General features: G+C 42.4%; 1 protein-coding gene across 5 annotated transcripts in view; it reads right to left on the bottom strand.

The window, feature by feature from the left end:
• The window catches only part of BICD2 (BICD cargo adaptor 2), a 90,466-nt gene extending 68,330 nt beyond the window's left edge, over positions 1–22,136 (bottom strand). The window contains exons 1-2 of one of the 5 annotated variants that reach the window (XM_070738519.1): positions 22,080–22,136; positions 21,561–21,800 (exon numbers count right to left, since the gene is read on the bottom strand). In XM_070738519.1, the coding sequence (XP_070594620.1) occupies positions 21,561–21,800; positions 22,080–22,124 (285 nt within the window). In that variant the 5' untranslated portion in view covers positions 22,125–22,136. The other 4 variants (XM_070738518.1, XM_070738522.1, XM_070738523.1 and 1 more) reach the window with 4 other exon arrangements.
• Positions 22,137–22,976: the final 840 nt, after the last annotated feature.

Below are 22,976 nucleotides of genomic sequence, written 5' to 3'. Positions count from 1 at the left end.
AAAAACCCTACCTTCAGAACTCTTTTGCCTAAATAAGTACCGTAAATGCAGTACTGAGAATGTACTTTTCTGCTTTCCCCAAATCTATATCCTAGAGTGAACTTACATTGTTATATTTTCTCAAGAGTCTAATTCTATTGAATAGGACTTTGGGCTAAATCTTTGATGTGGATGGGAGTTACAATACATACAGTGTGGTTTCACCTCCTGCTGAATTCAAACTGCCTTTGTTTCTTAGGCTTTAAAAAAGAATAAAAAAGCATTGTGCTACAATTACGTACAAAATTAGAAACTTAATGGGAGACCAAGTCTGAAACCTAATGACTTGGAAGGCAGAAGGATCCATTTATCTTAAATTTTGGCAAACAGCACTGACACCCACTCTCCCCTCACAGTATGTTGAAACACATCTTGTATGCAAAAGACAAGATGAAAAAGTCTCTGGGCATCGGTTGTTCTCAGCAAATCACTACTTTTCAAGTTTAGATTTGGTCTGTTTTTCAAGTTGTTTTGGCGATTTTAAAAAAACTTTTCTTTTCAAATAATTTAGCAATATTTTGTGGCCCTAAAACGGGACCTCCTGGTCCCTTCTCAAACCTAATTTAAATACATTTCCCATCTGGATTATATCTACAAGATTATCTGCAGAAAATCATTACACAGTTCCATTGCATCTCTTATTTAAAAACTGAGATTTTTGCAATAGGTAAAATAACCCTGCTTTCAATTCTTTAAAAATTGCAGTTGTTTCCAAATTAAAAAACCAAGGTTTAAATGGGTTAAAATGTATAACATAAAGGAGATTTGGACAGCATGTGGAATATGTCTTTTTGAATAACTTCCAGCCTTTTAATAATCCTTCTCCCTGGAGTCACATGGCTTAGAGAGCAAGGGTTTTTCTTCTAGATTTCTGTCCCCAGCCGTAAGCCACGTCTGGCAGTCTGGCACATTTTCAACCTTGATCTTTCTGGCTCCTCCCTAACATTAAATTTGGTCCTGTTCCATTCTGCTTTCAGAGAGGTTTTGTTCCCATGCACAAAATCTCAACCCCTTTAATCTGGAAATAAAAAGCAGCCCTTCAATAAAACCAAGGGGTGTGGTGGTAGGGATATTAAAAGGTAGAGAATAGTAGGGAGGATTTTATTTAGCACAGTCTAGAGAGAATACAGAGAAACCCAAGGCGCTTCTGAATTCTGATATTCTGCATGTTCAACTATTCCGAAAATGTTAACAGTATTATGGAATGAGATCTAACAAACAAAAGCAACTATAGTGGCCAGGGACAAAATAACTTGCTCTATAATATAGTCTAAAACTAGAAATTCATCAGATTGCATTACTAATTGAAAATATTCATTATCTTTACAGCTATTGCCATAAAGAATTTTATTTATTTATTTCATTGTTACACCATCACATTTCTAATGGATTCTGAGTGGTGCTCGGCATTAAAATATACAAAACACGAGGGGAAAAACCATACAACAGTATCTGACATTATGGAATTATATCAGTATAAGTAGCATTAGATTATATCTTATCTCCCAATGATAAGATCTGACACTTGAAAACTTGATTTTCAACATTTCCAAAAATATCAGGAGAGAGGACACTGTAAATTCAAGACTGTAGGAGCCACGCCTTAGAAGTATTACAGAACAGCACCTTCTGATTAAATAAGTTGCTCTCTAAAATAAAGTCCTGAAGTATAGTAATACAGTACAGTACTTCTGCCTGTCTGATGCAGAGCACTGATCTATACTTTGATATTTCAACCAGCTCTATGGTAGATTACTCCAGCCATCTTTATTTTATCTTCCGCACTAGAATCATATGGGACACTTGATTGAATGAAATCAAAATATTCTATATCCACCACATTCTCCTGCTTAAATAAACCGATTAGATTTGTTGACATGGTTTATTTTTGATAAACCCATATAGGTCTTCCTAAGCAACATATTATTTTTAAAATTGCTTATAAAGTAACTGCTTAATCTGTTGACTTTGAGCCGACATGTAGTCTCCCCCTATTTTTTATTTTTTATTTTTTTAAAATATGGTATTTACCGTATATATGCCTTTGGGGGAAAGAGAAGTTGAAGAGAACTATCCTACCATACCTCATGTTATCCTACCATCTTCCCTGTGTGACTCCCCTTCCACTCACCCTGGTCTTCTTTTTCTTCATTATACCATTGACACAGTGAGGAGAGAAGTCCTTTTGGATATGTTTAGATTACTTTGTAAGTCAAAGTTTCTTTCATTCATTCATTCATTCATTGGCAGACAGTTCCACTGGTTGATCACTCTGACTGTCAGGAAGTTCTTCCTTATTTCCAGGTTGAATCTCTCCTTGGTCAGCTTCCAACCATTGTTCCTTGTCTGGCCCTCTGGTGCCCTGGAACACACAGTGTGACCCCCTCCTCTCTGTGGCATTCCCTCTAAAGTACCTGTAGACTACTATCATGGCCCCCGTGGGCCTTCTTTTCTCTAGGCTATCCATGCCCAGTTCCAGCAATCTCTCTTCATAAGTCTTGGTTTCTAGTCCCCTAATGATTTTGGTTGCTCTTTTCTGTACCTTCTCCAAAGTTTCTATGTCTCTTTTGAAGTGTGGTGGCCAGAACTGAAAACAGTACTCCAGGTGTGGCCAGGGCATTATAGAGTGGGGTTTTTGTGCTTTAATCTAACTCAAACCATTTCAAATTTTCTTTCTTCCAATATTAATTAATGCCAACCCTTCCACTTCCTAGGCATGACCTTTTCTACATTACATCCAATTTCTCTAGCATCCAATAATAGTTTTCTAAGCGCTCTCTATTTTTCTTCTCATTTAAGGGGTTCATAATTGCATTTCTTAGTTGTCAACTCTTCTTTGCTCTCTTTAATCAGAAAATATCTCTTGCTTAATATGTCTCTTAGTTTATTTAAACTGATTCTCCTGAAAGCCATTCTGTAATATTGTGCTCTTCTTTATCTTTCTGAAAATAAAGGTGAGATAGTCCCTTCCTCTCATGGTTCCCAGTGCTTCCATTTTTTCAGCCAGCATTTCCCTTTTGGTGCTTGATCTCTTTGGCTCTTCTTCAACCTTCTAGAAAATGATTTAACAAGACCACTGAGGAATTTTGGGCACCCAGCAGTTTAGTTGATTTAATTTTCCAACAGATGCCCAAGCATTTAAGAGTCTTGCACTGTTACTGCATCTCACTCCCTTTAGTAAGCCTCTTAGTTGTCTGCATCCCAAGTCTATAATCTTATTTACACATCATGCCAAGCTATGGTTTACTGAATAAATTACAGCTGGATGGGTTTACACTGAGCCCAACCAAACTAATTTATTTTAGTGTAATGCAAAGTATGATTTCAGCTAGTGTCTAATACCAGAATCAATAATACTAATGACATTCTGTAGATAGGCAGCAGACAGATAATATACAATAATTCTAGAAAGTGAGTCATTTATTATTTGTCAACAATCATTTGTTGCTTCACTTGGGTACAGGGCTTTGAACTTAATCCAAACCCAAGGACTCCAGGCAGGACACAAGAGCAACAAAAAGAAAGTAAATCCATAAGTAAATCAGAACCATGTAAAAAACAAAAAGTAAGAAAAGGGGAAGTTGTATCTCACAAGATCAATTTTATTACAGCCTTTTGCTAGCATATTAAAAAAAAAACCATCTGCTGTGATTCATTGGAAACCTAATTAGGGAATTCCTGACAGATTCTTGATGCTAGATAGCAAAGTTTGCAACACTGTAGGTCAGTGATGGTGGATCTTTTTGGTTCATGTGCTAAAAGGGTGTGTGTGGGTGTGCTAGCATGCGTGCATGTGCCTACACCCCTTCCCCCCTCCCACACATGCACACACACACACCCTGTGCTGCCCCTGTACATGCGTACCTGCCCCTGTCCCCACACATGCATACAGGCCTCACTTAAGCCTGCGACATGAAAAAAATAGCATAACGGGCAAAGTGGAAGTTTAGAAAATGCACTTCTGGGTTGCTTGTTGTGCTGTTTTTTGCACTCTGGAGGGTTCAGGGTTTTTTGAACTTCCAGTTTGCCCTTTTGGTGGATATTTTTGCACTCTGGGGCTTCAGGGAAGCTTCGGCCTTTCCCAAGGCCAAAATCAGCTGGCCAGCACGCACATGCATTGGAGCTGACATAGGGGAATATCTTGCGTGCCCTACGATATTGCTGTGTGTGCCACCTGTGGCACGCATGCTATAGGTTCGCCATCACAGCTATATGTTGTGCCAAAACCTTCTGTGTCACTAGAAAAAGTTAAAAAGTGGTAGGGGGGGGGGAGAAAATCCACAAATACAGAAATGTCACAAAACATTTGAAAAATCAATGTAGATACTAAATGTTAAGAATTGTATGTATTACTACTGTGATTGTCAAGGTTTCCATAAATTATATTTCAGAACCAATTATATTTGTCTAGAGTTCAGTTGCCAACACTGAGAGGAAAAACATCTCTAGATTCCACCAAAAGTAGAGAGAGGAAGCAGAGATGAATATTTGGAGAATGACTCATTCCTTCGAAGTAGCCTTCTGCCCCCTCAATGTCACTCATTATTAGTCATTGCCTCACATATGGTAGAAGGGAAAAGAAGAATGAAGCTACTCACTTGAGGCCACCCACTTTATTTTTCCTCACCCCAATTGTTAGAAGACCGTTTTCAAATAACTTAAGATTTACTAAGTAAATGTGGTTCTTTAAAGAATGTATCAGAACATAATGCAGTAACATTATGTTATCATAATTCAGAACCCTATCTTAAAGCCTTAGGCTTTTTTTTCTGTTGTCCACCTTTAGCTATGTATGGGACATTTTAAAAATAAAACTGATGAAGACAAGTTATATAAATACTGCTAGGATGATATAACTACAGATAGTGCTTGACTTACCACCATTTAGTGACCATTACAGCGGCACTGAAAAAATGACTGATGACCATTTTTCATATGACAGTTGCAGCAACCCCATAGTCATGTGATCAAAGTGCAGATGCTTGGCAACTGATTTATATTTATGACGATTGCAGTGTCTTGGCTCATGTTATCACTTTTGCTGATAATAATAATAATAATAATAATAATAATAATTATTATTATTATTATTATTATTATTATTATTATTATTATTAATTAGATTTGTATGCCACCCCTCTCCACAGACTTCTGACAAGCAAAGTCAATGGAGAAGCCAGATTCACTTAAGAAATGCTAACTCAACAAATGCTAACCATTAAACTGGTACTACTATTTCCTCGAGATCAGTCGTTTGAAGGGTGGGTTTCGAAAATTTTAGCAAGGGGTTCTCTGCTCGGTTTCTGGGTGGGTGTGGCCATGTCCTACTTGGCCTTCTGCACCACGGCAGAGGAGAATTTTTGCTCTCCCTGGGCTCTGGAGGCTTTCATTGTGCCTCTGGGAGGATGAAAATGGCCTCCCCAGGCTCTAGAGGCCCTCTGAAGAATGGAAATAGGTCAGTTTCCGGTCTTCCCAAACTTCCAGTTGTTGTGATTCAGTCTGAGGCTCCTCAGGGAATGGCTGGAAATCTGCCGGCTCCATGCTCAGAGGGGGAGGACGAGGAACAGGAGGAGGAGGAGGACCAGGCAGACGGGGAAGAGGAATGGCAGGACGAAGAGGAGGGAGAACAGCCTGAGACCCCCGGGGGGGGAGCTGTCCCCAGCGAGTAGCCTGGAATCCTTAGATGAGAACGCACAAGCCATCATCAATATGAGGCAGAGAAGGGCCTCCCAACGAAGGGGACAATTAGCCAGGTATTTCCATCCCTAATAGGCAACAGCTGGGTTTGGGTGTGGTTCTCCTCAGAAAGGTTGAAAAGGCAGGCCCGTCCTTCCTGTATTGTGGAGAGTTATCTTTTGGGAGTTCTGTGACCTTGCTTCGATCCTTGGCGTCTCTGATTCTGGTTTGTGGCCTCGAAGGCTGAAAACGTGGGGGAGGCGTGGGTTTTATTATCTACAGTGGTGTATGTGCCAGCAAGAAGCCTGTTGTATTGTCTGGCCGTCATGATTCTTCTGTGAAGCCTCATAGCATTCCAGTTTGTAAGAACAGTTTTTGTTCTCTGTGTTTGTTTTCAAAGATATAAAGTGACTTTGCTTTTTACCAGCGTGTCTGGTTGCTTTTTTCAGTTGGTGTTGAAGTCTGGGGGCACCCAGACAGAACACCAGTAGACCCATTTTTCACCCTCCCGAGCCTCAACACATACTCTGCATTTACCTGCACCCAGAACAGACCCTGGGAGGACTCCTGGGAGAGGCGGGGTGGGCAGGACCAGCCAGGAGTAAGATTTGAGGGTTCTCCGAGCTGCACAGAATGCTAGCTAGAGGTTCTCCTGAACCATGCTCATATTTGACAGTGGAGATCATCCAAACTAGAATTTCAATTGAAGTAGAGTTTTCATCTTCTTGGAATTCCGGTTCCCTGAGCTGCTATTTAGCCAGAGACTTGTGTCTTTTTTTTTTTAAAGCATATTCAAATAAAGTCCAGTCCAAAAAAGATTTCTGCTACATAAACTGATAATTTTGAATAAATTAAACAGCTAATTTAAATAATTAATAGCAAGCAAGGAAATTTTTCCTAACAGTAGATGTGATTCATGTAGATGAAAAAGATCAATTATATATATGGTTAAACAAATAGAGTTTACAGTACTTGAAACATTAAATATTAAGAGTTTCTGAAACTGGGACCCATTACTATAGTTTATTTTTCACATTAAAAAAAATCAATGCAGAGTATCACCAACTCTGCATGATCTAAGGCAGAGGTCCCCAACCTTTTTAGCACCAGGGACCGGCTTTAAGTTAGACGAGTTTTCTACGGCCCGGTGGGGGGGGCTTTGGTCATATGGGGGTGGGGTTATGGAGGGGTGGAGCTTAGTGACGCAGCCCTCCACACTTCTCCACAGGGCAGGGAGAATGAGGAGGCTCCTTTGGCGGCTGGGGGCTGCCTGGCTTTGTGATTTTGACTGGGGGGGGAACTTAGGAAGGTCCTACTTCTCCCCCCCCAGCCAAAAACTCAAAGCCTATCTGCTCCAGAAACTTGGCGATCGCGCCCCACCGCCGCCGCCTCCTCCGTTTTCCCCAACGGCAAGCAATCTAAACGCGGGAAGGGCATTCCGGCGCTTCCCTTCAGCCTCAGAAGCCCCCTCGACGCTGGAGGGATGGTTATGAGGGGAGCGAGCGAGGAGAAGAAGACGTCCCACTCATCGCTCCTGAGGGAACGGGCGAGGGCGTCGGAGACCCAAAGCCCATCCTGTGTGGAGGGAGACGGAGCCAAGCGGGGCCACCCGGAGACCTTTTCCCGTCTTCTTCTCCTCGCTCGCTCCCCTCACAGCCAGCAGCCCCGCTCGCGGGGGGATGCCCGTTCGTAGCTACCAGCCCGCCAAGCATCGAGGGGGCTTCCGAGGCTGAAGGGAAGAGCCGGAATGCCCTTCCCGGGTTTAGATTGCTTGCTGTTGGGGAAAACGGAGGAGGCGGCGGTTCTTTTCTCCTCGCTCCAGAAAGTAGGCGATCGCGCCCCACCGCCGCCGCCGCCTCCTCCGTTTTCCCCAACAGCAAGCAATCTAAACCCGGGAAGGGCATTCCGGCTCTTCCCTTCAGCCTCGGAAGCCCCCTCGACGCTTGGCGGGCTGGTAGCTACGAACGGGCATCCCCCCGCGAGCGGGGCTGCTGGCTATGAGGGGAGCGAGCGAGGAGAAGAAGACGGGAAAAGGTCTCCGGGTGGCCCCGCTTGGCTCCGTCTTCCTCCACGCAGGATGGGCTTTGGGTCTCCGACGCCCTCGCCCGTTCCCTCAGGAGCGATGAGTGGGACGTCTTCTTCTCCTCGCTCGCTCCCCTCATAACCATCCCTCCAGCGTCGAGGGGGCTTCCGAGGCTGAAGGGAAGAGCCGGAATGCCCTTCCCGGGTTTAGATTGCTTGCTGTTGGGGAAAACGGAGGAGGCGGCGGTTCTTTTCTCCTCGCTCCAGAAAGTAGGCGATCGCGCGCCGCCGCCGCCTCCTCCGTTTTCCCCAACAGCAAGCAATCTAAACCCGGGAAGGGCATTCCGGCTCTTCCCTTCAGCCTCGGAAGCCCCCTCGACGCTTGGCGGGCTGGTAGCTACGAACGGGCATCCCCCCGCGAGCGGGGCTGCTGGCTATGAGGGGAGCGAGCGAGGAGAAGAAGACGGGAAAAGGTCTCCGGGTGGCCCCGCTTGGCTCCGTCTTCCTCCACATGGGCTTTGGGTCTCCGACGCCGCGGACCGGCTGGAAAACCCCAACGGCCCGGTCCCGGTCCGCGGACCGGCGGTTGGGGACCTCTGATCTAAGGAATTTAATTATAAAAATTGCACCCATTTGCTGCCGAGCCAATCTAAAAGGAACTCAAGATATCAGATAGTCTTATTTCAAATTTGCAGGAAGTTGTACTGACATCACAATACACATCAAAGACCCATGCAAAAAAGATAACCTCTTTTGAAGTAGAGATTTTAAGGCCTGATTTTTTTCTCCCCTGTGACAGAAAGTAATTAGCTTCAGCAAACCACCACTGTCTTCAAATTAAAGTTGACTTTGCAAAACCTCAACTATCTTAACAGCACTATTTACAGAAGACTTGTGCATATCTTTCTAAAGACTACTTTCCTGAACATCCATATTTCCTTCCCAGATCAAAAATAAAAAGCAAGACAAAATTAAGAGGGAGAAGATGAAATAAGAAAATGATGACTATAGTCATTTAGATTGGTAGCAAATTCCTTTGCCACTGCTGACTACAATTCCCTCACACAGAAGCATTCTCTTTTTCTTCTTGATCTCTACAGTTTCTTTGTCCTGATCAAGTAAACAAGACAAACATAAATAAAGGATTATACTATATCATTATTCTTGCCAATTGTGAACTTGTATAGCCGGTTTGCCTATTTCTGACAACCAAATTTCTTCTGTTTAAAATGTTTCAAATACCTGGGAGATTTTTTAGGTACTTGGATAGATTTTTTTTAAAAAAGCCAACTCTGATAGCCTAGTCAAGATCTTCTGTAAATTCCTTGGCTTTTAGGATGACAAAATGTTAAAGATGGGGGTTGGGGGGGCAGGAGAGAAGAAGACAAGGGGTACCAGATACAACACTCTAGAGCAGTGATGGCGAACCTTTTTTTTCCTCAGGTGGTTCCTCGGTATTGCGCATGCGCGAGTGCCCACACCTATAATTCAATGCCTGGGGAAGGCAAAAACAGCTTCCCCCAACCCCCACCTCCGGAGGCCTTCTGGAGGCCAGGCATGGCTTGTTTCCCAACTTCTGGTGGGCCCAGTAGGCTTGTGTTTCACCCTCCCCAGGCTCCAAAGGCTTCTCTGGTGCTGATGGAGGATAAACACACACACACACACACAGTGTCTCTGGAAGTCAAAAATGCCCTCCCAGAGCCTCTGTGTGAGCCAAAAATCAGCTGGCCGGCACATACATGCACATTGGAGCTGAGCTAGGCCAACGGTTTGTGCCAGCAGATATGGCTCCACATGCCACCTGTGGCACCCATGCATAGGTTAGCAATCACTGCTCTAGGCAATGGCTCCCAAACTTTTCGGCATCAGGGACCGGTTTTATTTATTAGAATTGTATGCCGCCCATCTCTGAAAACTTGGGGCAGTTCCATGGAGTAAGTATTTTCCGCCAACCGGGGGAGACATGGTTTTGCATGCTGCCTGCATTCTGTGGATGGGGCTTCACTTGTTTGCACAGCCCAGTTTCTGGCATGCCATGGACCTATACTGGGACCAAAGATTAGGGACCTCTGTTGTAGAAAAAAAAGATGGCCACTACTATAATAGTAAAAAGCTCCTTTTCCAGTGATATTTATACAACAGCCTTTCTGCTAGCATCCTCCACATATTCTGAGCTCAATTCTATCAACTGCATCAAAAGCAGAGTCAGAAGCAAATACAGTGATCCCCCGATCATTGCGAGGGTTCCGTTCCAGGACCCCCCGTAACGAGCGGGTTTTAGCGAAGTAGCGCTGCGGAAGTAAAAACACCATCTGCGCATGCGCAGATGGTGTTTTTACTTCCGCAGCGCTAGCGAGGAGCCGAAGATTGGGGGCCGCGCGGCTGTTTTAAAACGTCGCCGCCGGCATGGGGGGCTTGCCAGCACCCCCCGGACCCCCAACCCGGGTTTGGGGGGCTGCTAGGAAGCTGCCCATGCCGGCGGCGATGTTTTAAAACAGCCGCGCGGCTTTCCAATGAGTCCCGAAGACAAACGTCAAACTTCCGTGTTTGTCTTCGGGACTCATTGGAAAGCCGCGTGGCTGTTTTAAAACGTCGCCGCCGGCATGGGCGGCTTGCCAGCACCCCCCGGACCCCCAATCCGGGTTTGGGGGGCTGCTAGGAAGCCGCCCATGCCGGCGGCGACGTTTTAAAACAGCCGCGCGGCTTTCCAATGAGTCCCGAAGACAAATGTCAAACTTCCGCGTTTGTCTTCGGGACTCATTGGAAAGCCGCGCGGCTGTTTTAAAACGTCGCCGCCGGCATGGGCGGCTTGCCAGCACCCCCCCCGAACCCGGGTGACCAGCGAGCGAACGGCGGGTGGCCCGGCGAAGGGCGGGCGAGCGGCGAAGGGCGGGCGAGCGGGTGCTGGGGAGGGCTTCTCGCCCTCTCGCCAGCAAGAGGGGGAGCGAACGGCGTGGGCAGGCTGCGGACAAGCCGTTCGCTCGGGCCGCTTCCCAGCTGAGTACTCAGCTGGGAAGCGGCCCGAGCGAACGGCGTGGGCGGGAGAAGGGCGCACGAGCGGCGGGCGCGCGGGCAGGCAGGCTGCGGACAAGCCGTTCGCTCGGGCCGCTTCCCAGCTGAGTACTCAGCTGGGAAGCGGCCCGAGCGAAGCGGCAGCAGCGAGGAGTTTGCGTGGGCGGTGGGGAAACTCCTCGCTGATGCCCGCCAAGAGGGGGAAGACCTAGGGAAGCCGCCCAGCAGCTGATCTGCCCGGCGCCATCTACGCATGCGTGCCCATAGAAAAAAAGGGCACTCATGCGCAGATGGTGTTTTGACTTCCGGGTTCAAAAATCGCAAATTAGCCTGTTCGCAATGGTCGGGAACGCAATAACCGGGGGATCACTGTATATAAAGAATATAATGTCATCAGACATTTGCTTCATAAAATTTCAGAGAAAAAGAGCCCTATTCCTCAACGCATAGCAGAAAAGTAGAATAAATGATACAAAAGAATTATTATATCCTTTCAGGAAACACATCTCCCACTTCAGTATCAGAAACTGAGATTGCTGCTATTCTGTGACAGACACGTTCTGAAAGATTTTTTCACAGATCTTCAGTCGACATAACATTTCACAATCTATCCAAACCACAAGATAAGGCATAGAAGAATCAGCTAGCTTTGAAGAGATCACATATTTTTCCATAGCCACAAACGTATCATTTTCAACCCTATTCTAAAATACTTCCTATGTCATCCAAATTTTTCATTTTCACTCATGACTAATTAGGATAGGCAAAGGATTCCAGAAACTATGGAGGATAGCTTTGAAGCTATCTAAATCAGATAGCACCACAAATATTGAGCCATGCTTCATGGCCCTTCCTAAAATGTGGAAGGACAGACACAGATAGACTAAGTCAGATCCAAAGGAAAGCAATCAAGATAATAAAAGATCTGAAAAGAAAAATTTGGGACAAACACTGAAGATTCATGATGTGTTCAACCTGGATGGAGAAAAAATACCACAAACTTAATACTGTAGTTGTCTCCTTGTATCTTAAAGACTCTATAATTACAAAGATGGGTTTAAATTGTTAGAGTTGTTCCAATCAGTTTAAATTACAAGGAAGCAGGTTTTGGTTAGACATCAAAATACACTTCTGAATAGTAAGACCTATTCATCAATAATGTAGATTTTCTTGGGCGGCAGAGAGCGCTTATTTACCGAAGGTATCAGGCAGAAAGAACCGGAATGGCAGCTTAGGATGAACAGAGTTACTTTTTTATTATTGCTAGCCTATTTACAAGACTCTCACCAGACTGACTGCATTCTCTTGGAAACACCTAGATAAGGCCTTAAGAAGTTGTGAGGAGAAGTCAAGTCCTCATTGCTTCCTGTCTCCCCGATCCCAAGGGCTCTAAATCTTGCCTGCTTCTTCACTCCTCTCCCAGCTATAGATTCCACAACCGAATGCCACAAGACCAAGTAGGAGACTACAAATACATCAGTAGAAAAATTGATAAGAACTACTTAACTTTTAATCTGCTTGCCTAGACTAGAGCAACAGAACAAAAAGCATGCTTACACAATCAAGACATTGCTCTCCTTTGTCAATCCAGCCTCCCAACACATCATGCTCTCCAGTCATTCTGGACTCTCCCCAGCTATGAGCCACCACCAGCTGAGGAAGTCTGCTCTAAAGAGAACTGCTGAGATGTAGTAGCATGTAATAGCTTCCCTTTTTATCCAATATTATCAGTTTCTTCTCTGCCGTTTTGGATTTCTTCTCTGCATTTATGGATTTACTTATGGAAATACATTGCATCTGCAGTTTTTCACAAGGTTATAGGTTCTTGTGAAGAAGACTTAGATCCAGATATGTTTTTGTGGTGCTTGGGTGTAATCTTGACATGTCATTTTCTTTTCCCCAAACTCATTCCATTCTACTTGAATGTTATTAATTATGTCCATGAGGCTATGTTTTATAGTTCAAAGGATAATTGTATACTGCTCAAAAACATAAAGGGAATACTTAAACAATAGAATATAACTCCAAATAAATCAAATTTCTGTGAAATCAAACTGTCCACTTAGGAAGCAACACTGATTGACAATGAATTTCATTTTGTTGTCAGCACATTCAACTTTGTACAGAACAAAGTATTCAATGAGACTATTTAATTCATTCAGATCTAGGATGTGTTATTTGAGTGTTCCCTTTATTTTTTTTGAGCAGTGTATATTGTTTTCAATAGCATTTTTTCTTCTTTGTTAATTTTGCTAACTTGTAGAATTTATTTTTTTAAATACTCTGTTTTTTCTTCTTCCAGTAAAATTCATCATGACCCAGATGGGAAAAATAAGCTTCTAATAACCTCTTTAGTCCACAACTCTGGTTCATTTGAAACAAGAATCACTTTTCGGGTGGATGTACAATGCTAAACACACTTATTATTGAATCTAAAATGGATTATAGCCACTGCCATAGCAAGATATTGGATTAGGAATTGAAACCCAGGAACGTGGAGTCCACTTTTACCATGAAAGCTCACACTGGCCAGTCAGTCTTTCTTAGTCCAGGCTATCAGACATTTTGGATCAGCTAATGTTTGAATCCCTGTTAGGGGACTCAATTAAGGGACCTTGACTGGATGAGTCATGCCAATTTACAGTTATTTTTGTCTGTGACTATTTATAATAAGGGAAAATAAATCTAATCCTGTGGAGAGCATAAAACATTGACATAAATTTGCTATAATTTTTAACCAGTATAGTATTAATAAAGTGACATGTTCATCGCCACTGGTTCACATCACGATGTTTTGCAAGCGTGCCATCCCTTGGGCGATTTCACTTCCGTGCAGCTCAGAAGGTGGATTCAGCCCGAAACACAGCTGGGGCTGATCAGCTGTGCTTCGGGCAAAGCAGTAAAGGCCAGTATTAACCCAGGGGCAGGTGGGAGGGCTTTTTTCACAGCACAGAACGAGGAGAAGCCATCCAAACACAGTAAAATCAGCTGAAAATTCAGAAAAAAAGATGGCAGCGAGCATGGGACCGGCACAGACAGAACTGGATCCATGACACCAAAATTACATCACCAGCAGGTCGCCAAGAGTTCGGGCGATCTGGCCTGAACTAGGAGAAACTGGGCCCTGATGTTCATTTGTATATCTTGTTGGGTGCATTAATATTTAACATTTATATGCAATGTTTGACATGTGATATTTATTTCCTAATCTGAAATTTCTGCCCAAAGTCATCTAATAAACTGGGAAAACATACTTAGATTAATTCACACAGAAATCCATATATCCAGGGAACATCAAACTGGGAAAACCATATTATAGAATAGGATACAGACAAAAGCAAATTGGAACTGTTATTATTGTCTGTTTTATGATTGTAATGTACTGAACTATCAAGAAAATGTTGCCAGTAACATCCATGTTTGAAGAGTTTGTTTTAATTCCCTCATTTCAACTTGTTGAAATAAGTTGAAATCTTCACTTTTTCAAGATTAGCCATATCTGCTGGAGATGAACATTTGTTATTCTACTGTCTGGTTCCAATTTAGATTTCAATGTGGACAGATTCCACAAAAATATCCAATGCCATAGGTGCCCATTTTCAATTCAATTCATTACTGTACACAGGGCTCAACTCTTACCGTATAAATTCATGAGAGCTAGTGAATTATTATTTGTTCTTTGTATCATGTAATAGTATTTGCCATGTTACATAAAGAATCTAAACACCAATTCCAAGACAACTCAAATAATAAAACTGTAAATAAAAGATCTGTACACATGACCTAAATAACTATCTGTAGAATATCAGCTTATAATGTTCACATTCTTCTAGTACAAACTGAAAATACAGCACAAAGTTACAAGCCGCAGCTCACATGGTCGCAAGATGTCTTTTACATTACTCTATAAGCATATACTATATAAATAAAATCAGATGAACTACTTCTAACTAAACATGCAGGAGGACTAAAAATGTTCCCAGCAAGTTTACAAAACAAAGTCTGTATTTTTTTTTAAAAAAAGCTACCACATCATAAATCCAATTTTTTTCTGCTGATTGCTCACATACATCTGTTAACTATTAGGCCGACTCCACAACTTCATAAAAGTCCCAGAACTATAATTTCCCATAGCCTATCCTTTATCCACTCCTTTCAATGAATATCAACTTAAAATTCGACAAATAGAATTTTGTTATTTATACAAAGTAAGAAAAAAAAATTATTTAGACTTTATATCCTTAAGGGATTTATAGCAGGACAACACAATAAAAGCCATCTTAAATTGCCTTACAATTAAAAATAACAGCAAAATGTTTACACATTACACACAAAATTTAAAATGTTTGTTTAAAAAGAAATAAAAAAGCAAAGTAACTGGCAATCTAAAATACATGTTGACCCTACTATCATACAAATTGCTGAGCTCCCATGCCCTTCACAACAGTAGTGAAATCCAAATTATTTTACTACTGATTCTGTGGGTGTGGCTTGGTGGGTGTGGCTTGGTGGGCGTGGCAGGGGAACGATATTGCAAAATCTCCATTCTCACCCCACTCCAGGGGAATTATACTGCAAAATCTCCATTCCCACCCCACTCTGGGGCCAGCCAGAGGTGATATTTGCCGGTTCTCCGAAGTACTCAAAATTTCCACTACCGGTTCTCCAGAACCTGCTGAATTTTACCCCTGCTTCACAACTGTTGTCTCCAAGAAGCAAGCAAGGGAAACTGGGAAGTTGCCACTAAGATGCTTTGCCAAGGGGCACTTACACTATGAGTTGAATCTTCCCAGCTGATCTTAAAGCAGGGGCTAGAGGGTATTGAGCAAAACACATTTTAAGCAAAGAATGTATCCTAATCTGCTTAAGGCTCTATAAACTAAATACCTTAAACTGGTTCTGGCAGCTCACAAGCAAACCGTGTTACAGGGTTCTTTTTAGTCAACTTTCTTTAAAGATGAAAAAACTGAGTCTTATGCTACAGTGGTTGCAGCTTCTGAAGTCTTCAAGGTATCTACATAAACAATGCAACTAAGAGATTATTAGAAAGTAAATCCATTCAGTCCTTCTCCACTCTCCACTTCTTCTTCCAATCCAGTTCTTCTTCCAGGCATCTGTTGATAAATCTCCTAGGCTCCTTCCGTACACAGTACTGTACACAGCTGTTATTTCAGAGGAAGTACTCCTTATCCAATATAAACCAATTTCCTAAATCTCAACCTTCAGAAACATTCATCCAAATATAGCACCAACTTTTATGGAGTACATATCAACTTCTTATTTATTTATTTTATTTATTTATTAGATTTGTATGCCCCCCCCCTGTAGACTTGGGGTGGCTAACAACAATAATAAAAAAACAGCATATGACAAATCTAATATTTAAAATAACTAAAAACCCTTATTAAAAAATCAAACATACACACAAACATACCATGCATAAATTGTATAGGCCTGGGGGGAAAGGAATATCTCAATTCCCCCATGCCTGACGACAGAGGTGGGTTTTAAGGAACTTGGTCTTCAGTCCATCATTACTTTCTGGGAAGTGTTACACAATGTCAATATACCAGTACTAATGATATCAGTCTTGCAGGTATGAATGAATGAAATAATTTCATTAATCTTTCAATACTGAACTTAAGAAGCTGTTCTAGCAACATGCTATTATTAATAGTGTCAAAGTTTGATGATAAATCCCAGATAATCTAAAAACCCTGATATCTCAATTGGGGCAAGCAAGGCTGATTCTCTACTACTGTATATTCAGACATGACATCAAAGTGAAATTAATGTGTATAATGTGCCTGCAACTGGATTGCTATCATCCTCCCCAGTACAGGTAGTCCTCAACTTATGACAACAATTGAGCCCAAAATTTCTATTGTTAGAAATTTGTTAAGTAAGTTGTGCCCCATTTTATGACCATTCTTAGCTTAGTTGTTAAGTTAGTAACTTGGTTGTTAAGTGAATCTGGCTTGCCCTTTGAGTTTGCTTGATAGAAGTTCACAAAAGAGAATCACATGTCTTTGGGACATAGCCATGGTTCTAAATACGAACCAGTTGCCAAGCATCTGAATTTTGATCATCTGATCACAAGGATACTGCAAAGGTCATAACTGTGAAAAAACATCATAAATTACTTTTTTTAATGCTGTTGTAACTTGGATCAGTCACTAAATGAACTTTTGTAAGTTGTAAGTTGAGGACTACCTGTACCTAGTTTAAGAAAAAAAAATACCATTGGAGAGTAGTTATCCAGAACGTTGGGGTTTAAGAAAAGTTTATTCAAAGTAGACCAAACTGTCACTTTCTTTAAGGCACTGGACATCTAAAGATTTATTAACTATTGACTAGATCCAACTAATAAGACCTTTCTTACTAAATTCAAGAGTTTACATGATCTAGAAGTCCAGCTAGATAGATCACTGACAAAACCAGGATGTGAAAATGCCCTCTTTCATTGTCAAGTGCTCCTTTGTTACTCCCTTTATAGGAATTTATTCCTGAATAACCTTTCCTCCCTGAGGAAATTTCCAAGCACAACTTCTATTTGTTGTTCCTCCTGTCTGATAAGAACCAAATGAATACTCTCAAGATTACTTAGTAATCTTCTATTAGGTCTATTCACTTTACTTATAGCTAAGAACTTAGTCATCTATTTATTTGTATTTTATGTTATTATGGCACTCTTCATCTTGTATTACTATATTAAACATACTTTACTTCTTGAGTATAGTTTCATTTTTTGAAACTGTACTCGCTACTCTCTAGTCTTCTGGCTGTGATAAATGATTTGATCTTATCTATATTGATAAACTGCAATATACCAGGCACAACTGCGCCCTTTGACATGCCCAGAAGTGATATTCACTTACTTTCCTTACTGGTTTGCAAATAGGTTCCTATCTGGGCAGATATGCTTACTCACACCCAGTTCAAATTCTATTGCAAGTCTGCTCACATGTATTTCACCCTCAGTAACATATTTCAATTCTGATAGATGTTACAGGAAGGGGCCACAAATTCTGGAAGGGAAATTAAATCCTCGCCTTCTCCACTGATGGTGATAATCCTACCTCCTTCTCAGAAAAGCCACACATTTGCACTTCTGCTGACAGTGCAGATGGTAACATTAAAACATGGTGCAGACATGGGGGGGGGGGGAGCAGGCCATTAGTAATACTGTACTGGCAACCATACGCCCTCCAGGAATTTTTCCCATTACTTTGCAACAGTATTTCTGGACACATATGTTTAATAAGGACTCGTGTGTGTGTGTGTGTGTGTGTGTGTGTGTGTGTGTGTGTGTGTGTGTGAAACCACTTTTCTTTAGTTAATGGTGTCCTGCTGAAAAAATTGTTTAAAAGTGAATAATATTAAATACTTTATTCTAAAAAAAGAAGTCATTATTAAACTGTGCCAGTATGGAGTCCTTTGCTATTTAATTACATTAAATTAACTTTTCCTGTTCCCCTTTAATGTCCCTGTTGCTGGCAAATTATTAGTTGTTCTGCAATAATAGAAGTAGGATCGCTATTCACCTCCCTCCAATGTTCCCTCTAAGCATTTGTGATTACCATTTTTCAGGCCACGACAAAGCTCTCATTTCTAATCCATAATTCACTACAACTGATATACAAAGGAAGGAGCCAGCATATATGCATCCTGCTAAGTTACATTCTCACTGCCTTCTGCTACAGCTCTTTTCCTTCTCCTACCTACCTGGAGACTGGGCAAGGCAGAACCACACAAAGAAAAAATTATTATTTTCCCCCATTTAACTATACTGTCCCCAAAAGGCATGGGGGGGAAACTATATGTTAGGGCCCCAAAGTCAAAACTGATGCTCTAGGATAGACAATTCAAGAAAACAGAATTAAATCAAATTTATACAAAATTACCTAAACAAAGAATGACAAGTGTAAATTTCTCTTCTATCAATTCCTTGGGGTTATGAAAATATAGAAAAATTCAAGAAAACTGAAGAAGTATTTTTGCCATTCAACAAATAGTGAAATCAAAGGATATTTTGTACATGGGAATTCAGACCTTTGTTAAGTTTTTAATAAAAACTGAATTCTTTGGAAACACCCTTGCACAATGATGGATATTCCAATTGTGTACGTATTAAGGTCAACATTTGAACCACCAAGACAGTAAAATTTCCAAAAGGTGAATAATTTTCAGATCAATTTGGTTTTTTACTATCCAATTATCAATTCTAAACAGAGAACATTTCTCTAATGAACCATTAAAAGTATCTGTTTCAAAATTGATATATATATATGTGTGTGTGTGTGTGTGTCACATGTTTTTTTGCTGAATTTGAAAATTAAGGGAGACTAGGATAGATCTATTTTGGCCTCATCAGCTAGCCATACCCATTGCGACTTGAACCTGCAACCTTTGCCTTGTAAGGCAGAGAATTATCCAATCCCTTCAGCTCTGCACCAGGGAAGGGTTACATATTTTTGTGTCAAATTGCCTTGTAAGGCAGAGAATTATCCTCTAGGCTACATATATGTATATATATATGTAGATTGTTCTGAGTTCGGATTTTGCCCCGTGTAATATTTTGAGTGTCTATGCGACGTTTCGGTGAAATCACATTCACCATCATCAGGCTGAAGTTGTAAGCTTCGTGCTGCTGTAGATATAGTTTGTTTGCAACTGCCATTTGTTCCTTATAAATAGTGGTGGGGGTGGAGATTTGGTTTGAATGTAGCATGTAGATTGGGTGGCTATGTTTTAGTGATTTGATTGGTTGGTGGAATCACATTTAGTTGAAGGATTGACATGGTGATGATTATGAAAACAAATATATATATATATATTATATTGTGTGCACTTAAGAAATGGGAAATGGGGGCCAGAAAATGTAAGACCCCCAAATTGTCCAATGAAGAACATGTCAAACATCAAAACAAACAAGAAAGCACATAAACCTCTGGCAATTTCAGAGAGTCAGATTGAGAAAGAAAACCTGTGGGGTTTGTGCTCCTTTAAATAGCAACGGAAATGCCAACAGGCCTGAGCACTCTACAGGGGAGGGAAGAAAGAGAAGGAAGAAAGAGAAGGTGGGCAGATGATCCCTCAAGCTCAAGCGTTGAGGACCCTTTAGCAGCCCATTTCCCAGTTCTGCAATGAGATCTCAGCAGATGTCAAGGGAAGGAGACATTAAGGGGGATGCTTAGCTGCCTCTTTAAGGGGACTACAACAGCATGACGCCAGAGCAAAGGAGTTGGAGAAGGATCAAGAATCCAACTCCTAGTGGCTTTTGTGACACTGCATGCAGGGTGGGGGAGTGAACTTCAAAGAGCGGGGTAGTGCAGTGGTTGGAGTGCAGCACTGCAGGCTACTTCAGCTAACTGATATCTGTAGTTCAGCAGTTCAAATCTCACCACCAGCTCAAGGTTGACTCAGCTTTACATCCTTCCGAGGTGGGTAAAATGAGGACCCAGATGGTTGGGAGCAATAGGCTGATTTTGTAAACCGCTTAGAGAGGGCTGTAAAAGCACTATGAAGCAGTATTTAAGTCTAAATGCTATTGCTATTGAACCACCCCAAACTTGACTAGAAAATACAACTTTAGCAACAGAGTAGTTCATGCCTGGAACTCACTACCTGACTCTGTGGTTTCCTCACCAAAATTTACCCTTATAGACTGTCCACTGTTGACCTCACCTGATTCCTAAGAGGTCAGTAAGGGGTGTGCATAACAAGATAGATAGATAGATAGATATAGATAGATAGATAGATAGATAGATAGATAGATAGATAGATAGATAGATAATCAGATGATAGATAGATAGATAGATAGATAGATAGATAGATAGATGGATGGATGGATGGATGGATGGATGGATGGATGGATGGATGGATGGATGATAGATAAAATAGATAGATAGATAGATAGATAGATAGATAGATAGATAGATAGATAGATAGATAGATAGATAGATAGATAGAATTCTTTATTGGCCAAGTGTGATTGGACACCCAAGGAATTTGTCTTTGGTGCATATGCTTTCAGTGTACATAAAATATACATTTGTCAAGAATTATGAGGTACAATACCAGCCTGCCTACCATCCCTGTCCAATTGTTCCCTCTTATCAGTACCCATCTTAATGTATATAAACAATGTTATATCTATGTATATTATCAATACAGACTTGGCAAATAATAAAATAAATAAAATATAAAATAAATAAATAAATAAATATGCCTGGGGTCTGCCGGATATTATTATTATTATTTATTAGATTTGAATGCCGCCCCTCTCGGTAGACTCGGGGCGGCTCACAATAGGTATACCAAACGACCACGAAGCCCGCATCTGTTTTCCGGTGAGGGCTATCTATAGGACATTTGTTTGTTTATTAAATTTGAGTGCCCCCCATTCCCGAGGGATTCAGGGTGACATCTTAACGGAGGGGGGAGGGTTACAAACATCACCATGTACCCACCCCGCTATCCAGACCCTCAGCTCCTCTGTCCACACAGTCATTCCCATCCTTGACTCGCAAAGGGTCAAGCAATCCCTTGCGCGAATCCAAAGCCTAACGGCGCCAAGCGTGCAAGATTCGGCCCAAGCTCGGCTGGTGGGCGAAATTCTCTCCAAGCGCTCGTCCAGGCTTCCTGCCTTGTCCCCCTCACCACCACCATTCCCCAGCAGCGGGCAACGGGCCTTGCTACGCCTGCAGAAGGAGCCGCTCTTGCCGCCCCCGCGCTCCGCAGCCCAGAGCCCAGGCTGACTGGCGCAGCCCGTCGCCCGAGAGAGAGAGAAGCATTGCCCCCTCACTCACCTCCTTCAGCTGCTCCATCTCGGTGCGGGTGGTTTCGTACTCCAGCTCCAGCTCCTCGTACTGCTGCTTGAGCTGCTGCTTCTCTTCCAAGACGACCAGCCCGTACTCGGCCGCCTGGATCTTCTCGCGGGTGGTTTCGCCCAGCTCCACGAAGAGCCGCTTGATCTCGGCGCGCAACCACTCGGGCTCCGACTCCATCACCAGCTTGGCGTAGTCTTCCTCTTCCATGACTAGAGACATCTTTTTTTGCAAGCGAGGCGGAGGCGGCCGAGTGGGGAGGGGGGGTTTCCAGACCGGCAAAAAAGGAAGGAAATGCGGCAGGGGCAGCAAAAGCAGAAGGACGGACCCCGCAGCAACCCTCCGCCCCTTCAGCACCTTCAGCACCCCGCCATGGTCCCCTCCTCTCCGGCGCCCCTTGCCCGGCGTGCCATCCGCCGTTCTTCGGCTCCTTGGTCGCCCCGGCGCTGCTCACACCATGATTCCTGCCCCCCTGTCCCTCCCCCCCTCCCGGTCTCTTACTGCGGCTGCGAAACTCCCTGGGAATGTAAACCGCAGTGAAATCATTCAAAAGGAACGGCCAACCGACTGACCCCGCGGCATTGTAGGACTTGTAGTCTTGGCTCCTTTGGTAGGCAAGCCCAGCCCGGGCCTTGGGAGACTACGATTCCCATCATGCAACAGGGAGGCGAGCGCAGTTGGAATCGCAAGCTCCGGCCTCTTTAAGGAATTTTTTAAATTATTTTTTTTGCACAGGAAGAATCAATCTGGCAACTGGCGCTGTTTGTTATCCCTCGGTGCGAGTGCGGTTGTTGTCAAAGCGCCGTCCGTTTGAATACTGACCCCTAGCGGCCCTTCCTAAGTAGAGTCCGCGTATAAGAGACTATGGGGACGAGGAATGGGGTTTAACTGCAGGGTACCTATGAATTGTTCCATTCTTGCAGTGGTAGCTGGCACAGCCTGTGATAAGATTTTGAGCTAAAATTTCTGCAGATGCATAAAATGGCTGCACGTTTTGGTTTTTAGCGGCTGGGGATATGGCGGGGAAAGGAAGGGAGAGGAGCTGGAAAGAAACAGCGAAGTCTTAGTTTATATCTAATTGGGAAAGAAGTTGTTTAAGTAAATGAATAAACTTATTGTATAATAGGGAGAGATATTTATGGAAATATGAGCAGTGCTTTGCAAATTATTTATTGTTTAAAAGTTGAACATCTATTGTTGATATTTAGCACTGTAAGATGAACTTAGAGGTTAATAAATCAATGGAAATTATTGACTATAGTTTAGCTGTCACTACAGACAGCAGTTGTGTTTTGCGGTGTATGTTCTACTGTCTGTAAATTTTTTGTTCTTTATTTTTTTTCTATGTTGTTTTTAAATGTAAACCAACTTAATAAAAATCTATTTTTTAAAAAAGGA

Source organism: Erythrolamprus reginae, chromosome 2 (assembly GCF_031021105.1).
Source record: "Erythrolamprus reginae isolate rEryReg1 chromosome 2, rEryReg1.hap1, whole genome shotgun sequence".
NCBI classification, from domain to species: domain Eukaryota; kingdom Metazoa; phylum Chordata; class Lepidosauria; order Squamata; family Dipsadidae; genus Erythrolamprus; species Erythrolamprus reginae.
This window is presented reverse-complemented; position numbering and strand designations above follow the sequence as displayed.